Source organism: Zingiber officinale, chromosome 5B, assembly GCF_018446385.1.
Source record: "Zingiber officinale cultivar Zhangliang chromosome 5B, Zo_v1.1, whole genome shotgun sequence".
NCBI lineage: Eukaryota > Viridiplantae > Streptophyta > Magnoliopsida > Zingiberales > Zingiberaceae > Zingiber > Zingiber officinale.
The window spans coordinates 128,837,584-128,849,120 of NC_055995.1; the positions used below are offsets into that span (position 1 = coordinate 128,837,584).

The 11,537-nt window shown below is 38.6% G+C and overlaps 1 protein-coding gene across 1 annotated transcript; it reads left to right on the forward strand.

The window, feature by feature from the left end:
• Positions 1-8,851: 8,851 nt before the first annotated feature.
• On the forward strand, positions 8,852-11,243 carry LOC121987867 (protein indeterminate-domain 12-like). The gene is made up of 3 exons (XM_042541581.1): positions 8,852-9,065; positions 9,153-9,555; positions 10,554-11,243. Exons 1-3 carry the CDS (start codon positions 8,885-8,887, stop codon positions 11,137-11,139), a joined length of 1,170 nt encoding a protein of 389 aa, XP_042397515.1. The 5' UTR covers positions 8,852-8,884; the 3' UTR covers positions 11,140-11,243.
• Positions 11,244-11,537: the final 294 nt, after the last annotated feature.

The following is an 11,537-nucleotide window of genomic DNA, read 5'->3' on the forward strand; positions in this document are numbered from 1 at the left end:
CTCTGGAACCAAAGTAGTAGACTCAGTTGAGCTACCAGTAGGGATTGTCGGTGAAAGTTCCTTAGTGTTTGTATTAAAAAGATCAATGTAAAATAGATTTGACTTTGTCATATTATGCGAACTAGCCAGAATAGAAAAAATTAGAATATGCTCAAGAAATACAACATGATGAGAGATATATAATTTTTGACTAACGGGAGCAAAATAATGATATCCTTTCTAACTAATACCATAATCCAAAAGAGCACACAGAGCTCGATATGTGGACGAAGCAAGTACAACAAAAAATATGCAAAGAGGAATAGGCAAGAACATGCCCATACAATTTTTCAAAAGGTGACAAACTTGAATTTTGTGAAGTTAGAATGTTGGTCCCTTTGGAGGCCGGCAAGAGGGGAGGGGTGAATTGCCCTACAAGATTAAACTCGAACCTTTCTCGGATTTCAACTATATAACATAAACACTTGTAATAAAAAGTAGAGACTAAGTAAAGAAATCATACACCAGAGATTTACTTGGTTTGCAATCAGAGGATTGCTAATCCAAGGAAAGTAAGCGCACTATGATCTCCTCTAGGCAGAGAAGCCTCTTTACAACGTTGACAGCATAAATGAAAAGAACACAACTGAAAGCACAGAAAGAATTGATTACAAGTGAGTTCTTCTGAATGTGTAGACCAGAACTATATTTATAGTACTGGTCCGGGCGCCTGGAAGGAGTTCCGGGCGCCCTGGAGGGGATAAAATTCTATCCCCAACGATCAGATCGCGTTTGACGCGATCCTGGTAAAAATCCAGCTCCGGGCGCCCGGACCCTCAATAGCGCCCAGGGCGCCCGGACCTCTTAAGTCAACTTTGTTGACTTTTTGTGGTCCGGTTCCACTGCTCCGGTTTAGCTCGTTTCGGTCCGGGTCTGTTCGCTCCGGCTCCGTTAGCTTGGGTGATCTTGGCCTTCCGGAATAGGGCTCACCCGAACCCATGTTCCGGCCTTCTCCTCGAGCAGCCTTCCTTCCCGGTTTCTCGTCCCTCGAACGCCGCGTACGTTTTTCTCGTCCACCGGTGTACTCTTCCGCGGACACCTCGTCCCTCGGACGCACCGAGCCCGTCGGCTCTCTCCCGTGTCGTCCTTCTCGCTAGCCGCGTCTTCCGCTCGACTTCCTGTGTTCCTAAGCTCCTGCACACTTAGACACAAGGGTTAAACAAACGCAGGACCTAACTTAGCTTGCTTGATCACATCAAAACACCTTGGGGTTCCAACAATCTCCCCCTTTTTGATGTGAGCAACCCAAGTTAAGTTAGGGTAAACATATGCAATAAAAACAATTTATATTCAAATAAGTCCAAGTATTTTTTCAAATGAAAAATTATATTACCTCCCCCTAGACTTAAAATACTTCTCCCCCTTTGATCACATAAAAAATTGGGGTTATAAACAAGTCTAAGGTAAATTAAAAAAAACTTTGAGTGTAAAAAATGTCTAAGTCAGTTTAAAGACACTCTTCAGAATTTTTCTTTCGAGAAAAATTTAAGTAAAACGTTTTTCAGGTAAAAAAAAAAATTAAGTTTGAAACTTATCTCAGCATTCAAAAAAAAATTTGTAATGAAAAATTCTAAGTTAATATTCATAAGAAACAATTTTAAGTCAATTTTAAGAAAAATGATAAGGCAATATTATCATTAAAAAAAAAATTCTAAGTTAATTTTCATAAAAATTTCTAAAAAAAATTTCTAAGTAGTTAAAATTTTTAAATATTTTCTAACACAAATTGAATAACTCTTTTAAAGTATTAAATTAATACTTTTTCAGTTAGTCAATTAAACTTTTCATATCGATACTTGGCTTCCAGGTCGTGGCGAGGCACTAGGCCTTCTTGGTTATTGGAGCAACAACCACTTCCTTAGACAAAGTCTCATAAAGAAATTAGTTGTTTAATTTCCTTGCTGAAAATACTAAGTCTGACTTTAATTTTAAGTTAAACAGGTTTTTGAAACCCAGTAGAGGTTCCTACCTACAGGATTAACTAAGTATTTCCTAGGTATATAGATTTTTGATATATTTCTAATTTGACTTTGATGAAATCTATAATACCAATTTAAAACTCTATAATTTCTAAAAGTAGGAATATTTGAACCATTAGATTTTTTCAATCTTTCTATTTCTTCTTTTAGTTTTTCATTTTCAATTTTTAATTTTTCAAAATCCTCTATAAGACATGATTTTGCCAAAATTCTCTTTGTTTCTAAAATTTCATTTTCTAATTTGGCATTTTTATTTTCTAATTTATACATGGATTTAGTCATAGCTTTGATACCAAAGTAAAGTTCATCAGGAGGTAAGAGGCATACCTCACTTACCATATCCGACTTGAAGCCTGAATCTCCCCCTGCTTCGCTACTTCCATCTGAGGTCGCTCCCCCTTCATCAATGTTGGGTTCTGATGTACTTTGTCCTTCGTAGCTTGCCATCAGTGCTATCCCGGCATATTCTTGAGCTTCTGATTCGGATGAAGAAGTGTCGTCCCAAGTTGCTTTTAGGTTGTGTTTCTTAGGTGCCTTCATTTTGACCTTCTTGAGTTCTGGGCACTCTTCCCTTAGGTGTCCCTCCTTCTGACACTGGTAGCACCGTACCTTTCTTCTACCTTTTTGATTCTTTTGATTCTGCATTTTAAATTTATTAGATCTAAAAAACTTTTTAAAATTTCTTACCATGTATGCTTCTTGATCGTCTTCGGAGTCTGACTCGAGTTCATCCTTCTGGGTTGCGTTCAACGCCATAGTCTGGGTTGTATCCTTTGTCGTTCCTGCACATCTGGTTTCATGCAATTCAAGAGTAGAAAACAACTCTTCTAAAGTACTTACCTCCAGGTCTTTTGAGATGTAGTAGGTGTCGACGATTGATGTCCACTCCGGAGTTCTTGGAAACGCGTTGAGCGCGTAGCGTATAGTGTCCCGGTTTGTTACCGTTTCACCAATGTTTTCGAGACAAGTAACTAGTTCTTTTACCTTCGCATGTAGACCAGCTACTTTCTCACCTTTCTCCAGACGGATGTTCATCAGTTTGTTGCGGAGGATGTCCCTTCTAGCGAGCTTCACTTCGGACGTGCCTTCGTGGAGTTCCAAGAACTTCTCCCAAAGTTCTTTAGCAGATAAATAGTTTCCGATGCGGTTGACCTCTTGAGGCGGTAACACGCTCAGCAGGTGATGTTCCGCACGGCTGTTTGCAACCGACTCATTCTGCTCCTTCTTTGTCCAATCGCTCTCTTCTTTTTCTTTTCCATCTTTATCTATTGGAGCTACAAAACCATATTTCATGATAAACCGAATTTCAAAATCTGTTTTTAGGAATACCTCCATACGACGCTTCTAGTCTGCGAAGTTCCCCTCGAATTTTGGTGGAACAATGCTTGGTTCGGCCATCTTTGTTGCTTCGATCGGCGGTTAGTCCTCCTGAAGCGCCTTGCTCTGATACCACTTGTTGGTCCCTTTGGAGGCCGGCAAGAGGGGAGGGGTGAATTGCCCTACAAGATTAAACTCGAACCTTTCTCGGATTTCAACTATATAACATAAACACTTGTAATAAAAAGTAGAGATTAAGTAAAGAAATCATACATCAGAGATTTACTTGGTTTGCAATCAGAGGATTGCTAATCCAAGGAAAGTAAGCGCACTATGATCTCCTCTAGGAGGAGAAGCCTCTTTACAACGTTGACAGCACAAATGAAAAGAACACAACTGAAAGCACAGAAAGAATTGATTACAAGTGAGTTCTTCTGAATGTGTAGACTAGAACTATATTTATAGTACTGGTCCGGGCGCCTGGAAGGAGTTCTGGGCGCCCTGGAGGGGATAAAATTCTATCCCCAACGATCAGATCGCGTTTGACGCGATCCTGGTCAAAATCCAGCTCCAGGCGCCCGGACCCTCAATAGCGCCCAGGGCGCCCGGAATGATTCCGGGCGCCCGGACCTCTTAAGTCAACTTTGTTGACTTTTTGTGGTCCGGTTCCACTGCTCCGGTTTAGCTCGTTTCGGTCCGGGTCTGTTCGCTCCGGCTCCGTTAGCTTGGGTGATCTCGGCCTTCCGGAATAGGGCTCACCCGAACCCATGTTCCGGCCTTCTCCTCGAGCAGCCTTCCTTCCCGGTTTCTCGTCCCTCGAACGCCGCGTACGTTCTTCTCGTCCACCGGTGTACTCTTCCATGGACACCTCGTCCCTCGGACGCACCGAGGCCGTCGGCTCTCTCCCGTGTCGTCCTTCTCGCTAGCCGCGTCTTCCGCTCGACTTCCTGTATTCCTAAGCTCCTGCACACTTAGACACAAGGGTTAAACAAACGCATGACCTAACTTAGCTTGCTTGATCACATCAAAACACCTTGGGGTTCCAACATAGAATTCTATTAATAACGTGAGCAATAGTAAGAATTGCTTCTCCCTAAAAAGTACTAGGAACACTGTAGATAATAAAAATAAATGAGTTATTTCAACAAGATATCTATGTTTTGTTCAACCACACCATTTTGTTCAGGAGTATCTAGCTATACAGGAGATTTAATGAATACTACCATTAGAAGCAAGGAAATGTGAAAAATGATTCGAAGTGTATTCATCCTCCAAATCACAATGAAAGTACTTTATGACACTAGAATATTAAGCTTTCACAAGAGCTCTAAAGTTATTCAAAATTGTAAGATAATTAGAACTGTGTTTCATAAGATAAACCTAAGAGTTACGAGTGGAATTATCAATAAATGAAAGATAACACCTTGACCCCTCCTTTTGTAGGAATAGAAGAGAGTCCCAACACAACAGAATGGATAAGATCAAATGGAGCGGAAGAAAAAGAAAGACTTTTAGAAAATAGTAAGACAAAAAATTTGGTCAGTTTACAACCACTACAATCAAAAATATCAAAACCTTTAAAATATCCTAATAATCCTGTAGAAGCTAAAAACTGTAAGTAAGATGCTGAAACATGACATAAATGAGAGCGCTACAAATAAAAGTCAGAAGATAAACAACTCAAATAAAAAGATGTTAAATTCACACTTAAAGCTACAACATCTACTACTTTGAGTTGATCCAAAATATAGAGTTCTCCTTACCTACGACTTATTCCAATAAGCATCTGAGATTACATATCCTGAACATAACAATTGGATGAAGAAAAAAAAGTAGGTATTCAGACTCACATATTTGACTAACAAAAATAAGATTTCAAGTAAGACTTAGAATATAATAAATATCAGTAAGACATAAACAAGATGTAATAATTGAACCGATACATACTAATGACATAGAAATACTATCAGCAGTCACAATATATATAGATGAACTGAGAGAAAAAGAAATAAAAAAATGATAAATTAGATGACATATGATGGGAGGCACCAAAGTCCAAAACTCACAAGGATAAAAATATATATGAAATACCAGACAATGACAAACTTATATAAGAAGAAGCTGACACCATGTAGTTATGTGTATAAATTAAAAGAGAGAAAATCAGGGCTTGCTTTATTATTATCATCAAACTTAATAAAAAGTTACATAATAAGATGTTTATATAATTAGGTTAAATATCAAGAAAAAGACTAATCTATCCTTAATAGCTAATAAATAGAAAAATATAATAATAATAATAATAATAATAATAATAATATAATTTAGCACCTTTAACATCGGAGGCAAGACCAAGTGCCGAAGCTAACACTTTTAGCAAACACATATAATATATACATGATGATGTCAAATGGAAAATTACTCTAAGAAATGAAAGATATAAAACATATGTTAATTTGAAAAGAAAGTTTACTGAATTTAAGGCAATATGGTTATGGTTCTTATAAGGCTTGAACGATATCCAAAAAGGGTTTATAAGAAACTTCATTCAATGAATGTTGTGCCCTATAAATTTTTTTTTTAAAAAAAAAAATCAACTCTAATGCTTATGTCCTTGATCTACCAACAAACATGGATATTAGTAATATCTTTAACATTGAGGATCTCACTTTATATTTTGAATACGAAGATGTTATGACGAGTAACACACATAATGCTAGTTTGCCATTAATTCAAATATTGAAAGAAGACATTGAAGTAATTGACCATCAGATTGTATTTGAAAATGAAAACGGTTATCAAAAGTATCTTATCAAATGGAAGACACAACTCCTTTCTGAATGCACATGAATTATTGATGATCAATTTCAACAGCTAAATCGAGATTTTTATGAAAGATTCTATGTTTTTAACTCATCAAGGATGATTTTTTCTCACTTGGGAAGAGTTGATGCAGACAAGTAACAAACTCCATTAAAAGTTTATAAACATAGAAATAAAGATTCTAAAGCTCCACTATTAATTTGCCATGTCTTAAAAAATAATAAATCTACTTAGAAAATGATATAAAACTTATTAATTCCAAATGTTTAAAGTCAAAAGTCACAAGCCAATATTAAATGACCAACAATTTTAATATGCTTGAAAATTTATAGAGTTTTTATAAATCTTTTTATGTTTTCTATATGTCTTCATGAGTCTAGCATTTATATCTCGTATATTTTTTGAGTCATAGTATAAATATATGCACTGCTGTAATACTGGGATATAAAATAAATATTAAAGTTTTGAAAGTTCTTTTAGATTGTGTAATACAATTTCCTTATGGTGTGATACATAGGAATCCTTAAGCATGATACATAAATTTCTACTATCTTTACAATCTTTTTACCACTTTATTCTATATTTTACTCCCCAAATCTCCTAACACTCAATCGGGTACATCACACTATCTTTCTTTGAGTTAATCATAAACCATTTGCAAGACAATGATTGATATTAACTTAGTATTGGTGGTAGAATGGCTGCAATTATGCCATTAGGATTGTAACTTGTACTATGTAAAAAAGATAACTACTTGACTATTCATCGTGATGGAAGAAGCCCATGGTACATATATTAAGGGAAAAACTTCTCTCATCCTCTAGTTAGGCACTTGACAGTCAGCTATAAATTGATCTTATGATTTACCTCCCTTTATATAATTTGGGGATAGACTGTGAGGAACATCTGAGATGAGTATAATTATCTTTTGCTACAATGAGAGAAGAAGCCCGGTGGTTGATCAATGACTAGGATCAATTTTCAACAGACGCATGCCATCGGAGAAAAAGTTCTCCCACCCCTAGCTACTTCACGGTCGATATAAGCCAATTACGTAATTTTCCTCCTTAACAAAACATAATCGCTTTTTCACATAAGAAGCTATGGCATGTGCCAAAATAATCTTCCCAAATAGAAAACTTGCAGATGTAAATATTAATCTTCTCAAATACACTTGAAGTTGGGTGATACTTGGCAGTATAATATTGTTTCCTTTGACAGCATAAACGGAACTTCACCCATCTCATATTTCATGACAAAAGCGAAATAAAGATAGAAAGAAAAAAAAAGAAGAAACGTTAAATGTTCTACTTGTTAATCCTCATTGCTTTTCCCCTCACCCGCTGGCAATCAAGTAAAAAATAGAAACAATGCCAAGGTGGCCACCAGCCTAAGCAAATTAACTAGCGCTTGTATATAATTGGAACCCTCGCACCAGAAATACCAAAACTTTCTTTCGACAACACCACGAATACCACACTGGAGTTATATTAACTTCCATTTAGGCTCCCACCTCAGTCACCTCCCCTTCCCAATTGGCAAAATATTAAGTGGAGGCCATCTCACGACCCAACACTCGGTCATCAACAAGATTACCGTTTCTAAAATGTGTCAGGATGAGATTACAGTTAAGGCATAGTGAGACATTGCCAAGGGTTGTGCATAAATAGACGATATATATAGCAGGAGAGATCATGGAGTTCATGTGAGCAAAATTTCCTCGAAGCTTTTTCAAATTTTCTATTTACCAAGGGCTATGTGTGCGTGCGTGTTCTCCATGTATGTTTGCAACTCTATGAACAAAAATATATAACATGGAGGAGAACTATGGACCACCACTCATAAACACACACATATATAGCTCAGGCGATCATGGTGCTGGCTTTATATATATTTGCCATATATGTATGAAATAGTCAGTCATTAATGCAATGCCATTTAATGCAGCCTCTCGAGCACTCCACCTAGAATAACTTGGGTTAGGCGCTTGCACTGGCAAACCACTAATTGTGGGAGATAATCCAACAAGAAAGAATAAAGAATATATAAGGGCCCAGAAACCAAATCCAGAGAAAAAAGAGCTCCGATCAATCAAGTAATGCCCATTAAACCTCGAAGAGGCAAACGATTGATAGGAAGGAAGAGAATAAGTATAATATCTCAATCAATTGAGCAATAGGAAAGGCTGTGAGCAAGCTTTATAAACCGATTTTCTATCCACGGTTCGAGGTAAGTAAACTGTGTGCTTTCTTTCGTTATCATATTATTCCAATTAAAGCACCTTTGGGGTTTGGGTGTTATGCGATAAGACATAAATCTAAAGATTCATCAAGTCATGGACCTAAAGAAAAAAAAGGGAAAAAAAGATAGGAAAAACTGAATCAAAGACAATGGCGTGGCGTGAACTGTCTGTGTGATGATGATATTACTGCGCTCCATTAATGCCTTTTCCGAGGGGAAACAAAAACAATGGCGTGAAAGGGACGACAGGCCTAAATAATGTGAAGCCTTCTTGCAGCCGCACGATCTGGCAAGATTGATCGCGCGATTGTAAGTTGGATTGGGTTTATTCTCTCAAGCGCGCGCGCTCTCTCTCTCTCTCTTGACCGTCAACTCCTCCGGAAGCTTTTGGTACAAGATAAGAACAGAATAGAGACTGGATACCGCTATATGGTCCCTTTTCGTTCGTTGCTGAAAGAAAGAAAACAGAGGAGAATATCTCCTCCATGTTCTTATTAGCAACAATGTCGAATTCCACCTCCATCTCCGAAGAAGCGAGTGTTTCCTGTGAGACCAAAGTGCTCTATGACCGCTTCAGCTTGAGCTCTTTGCTTACATCCCAACAGCAAAACCAGCAATTGCCACCGCCGAAGGCCAAGAAGAAGAGAAATCAACCAGGGAATCCAGGTACGTACGACCCTTAGCGGAAATAAACTAACTGCCTTAGTTAGCTTCCTCTTGTTTGTTCTTAAATTGTTCCCTTGATTTTTGAAGACCCAGACGCTGAAGTCGTGGCCTTGTCACCGAAAACACTGATGGCCACCAATAGGTTCATTTGTGAGATATGTAACAAGGGTTTCCAAAGGGATCAGAACCTGCAGCTGCACAGGAGGGGACACAACCTGCCTTGGAAGCTGAGGCAGAGAGGCAGCAAGGAAGGAACTACAAGGAAGAAGGTGTACGTGTGCCCAGACCCGTCCTGTGTGCATCACCATCCTTCTAGGGCTCTCGGAGACCTTACAGGGATCAAGAAGCACTTCTCCAGGAAACACGGAGAGAAGAAGTGGAAATGCGACAAGTGCTCAAAGAGATACGCCGTGCACTCCGATTGGAAAGCCCATGTGAAGGCGTGTGGAACAAGGGAGTACAGATGCGACTGCGGCACTCTCTTCGCAAGGTTTGTCAATGTCATGATGATCTTCCTTACTAATTATATATCACGTATGAACTTTCTTTGTCAAACTGCGTTGCATCATCTGTTAGTCATAGTTTGAATATATAAAATAAGGCCTTTAGCTTCTTATGATTAATATTCTGAGACTAACTGCATGCAGATAAATTTTACAATGACTTCTTTCAAACTGGTACTGCAAGTATTTTAATTTTGAGTAGTGGATCTTGTTGTACAAATAGCAGAGGTCCTATGCATGGTTTTGGCTGACAAATATGTAGGATATTTGTTCATCGACAACCATAAATGTACTAGTTTTTTTTTTTTAGTTGCACTGATAAAGTTTCTGTAAAGCTGCAAAACTATCAAACTATAGTTTCTGAATGGTCAACTGCGCTCGTTGTTCGAGGTTGATTAAACAAGGTGGCCGGAATGCGTGAGAACTCGTCTAGTATAGTGCAGTGATTGTAGAAGAAATGTCATAAAATATTTCAAAGGTAATCTACGGCTACACAAGAACACATCACGAGAGTAAAAATAGGCTTCTGACTTAATAATTAAACAGAACAACAAAATGAAGGACGAGAGGGGGAAAGTAATACATAGAAAAAGAAATGAAAGTGTTTTAGCTAATTTTGGATTTACACATAATTAAATCAAATCATGATGTACCTGGCTGTTATTGCATTTTTCATTTCCTTATGCTCGAGGGAGAAAAACTAGGATAATCAACTAACATTTTCAAGAGTCATATATAACTTCCTCCAGCATTTTCAAGAGAAAATTTTATCTGAACGATACTGACAGAGCACAGAAAACACAAAGGCAAGGCAATATAAAAATCCTATATATCTTAATATCCACTTTTTCGAGTAAGAAACGATGCCAAAATTTATTCAAATTGAAGAATTAATCAGGAATTTTTGTGCAGCTAAAATACATTTAATTTATATCAAAAAGCAGGAACTCAAGCATCATTAACTAACTATGGTTTATGCATGCAGGAAGGATAGCTTCATCACGCACCGGGCCTTCTGCGACGCCTTAGCTGAAGAAAGTTCACGACTCATGGCCGCCTCCGCCGCCGCAACCACATTCCCTCCACTTCACCACCCTCATCATTTCCTCGCCTCCGCTTCCTCCTACTGGGATCCCTTCTCAGCTTCTAACCCTAACTTCATACTTAACCCCACCCCAGACTGCACTCAGTTAGCATCAGGTAACTTGGAGCTCAAGTCTGAACTTAACTTTCCCAATTCTCTCCTCCACCACCTTCCCCCCACCGGAACCGCCTCATCACCTCATCTCTCTGCCACTGAGCTACTCCAGAGGGCCACAGCTATGGGTTCTATAAATATCAGAAACGCCTTAAGTGGCCTGGCTTACAGTACCGGTGCAACCGGCGGCATTTACGACGACCTCACGATGTGGCAAAAGGCCGGCGATCGTTGGACCAGGGACTTCCTCGGTGTAGCAGCCGGAGAGGCTCCCGGAAATGAATTACTAATGGATTTGGTGACTGCTTCGCCGGTGAGTGACCAGAGCAAGCAGATCTCCATGTTGCCCCCGGTGACCGGGACATGGAACTGATCAGTCTACGTATTAATTAATCCATGTCTAATTAGTTTTCTTTACAATTTCTATCATGAATGTCGAATTGCCTTCCCCTCAATAATCATACCACCATGCATGAATGTGGGTTTAATTCATTATATTATTTCAATTCAGTGGATTGATGTAAGAAAGAGGAACGTGGAACGGAGAGCCAAAAGGCTCTTGAATTGTCCCGTCGCACAAAGCATTAGAAATGGTGGCAAATGCGCAAGAGAAAAAGAGCGCAGACTAAAGAAGAAAAGTTGAAACCAAAGGTCAACGCGTGAATAAGTGGATCCTCCAGTCTTTTTCATGTTCTTCTTTCTCGATCTGTGAGGCCAGTCTTATATATTGGGATTAGAGGCCAGCAGCTTTTTGCAATTTTTTTTTCGTTT

Bases quoted from the DNA above. Each gene is read 5' to 3' on its own strand.
- LOC121987867 (XM_042541581.1), top strand. From the start codon at position 8,885: ATGTTCTTATTAGCAACAATGTCGAATTCCACCTCCATCTCCGAAGAA. The intron at 9,066-9,152 runs GTACGTACGACC...TGATTTTTGAAG, and splicing joins AAATCAACCAGGGAATCCAG to ACCCAGACGCTGAAGTCGTG. The intron at 9,556-10,553 runs GTTTGTCAATGT...TTATGCATGCAG, and splicing joins TGCGGCACTCTCTTCGCAAG to GAAGGATAGCTTCATCACGC.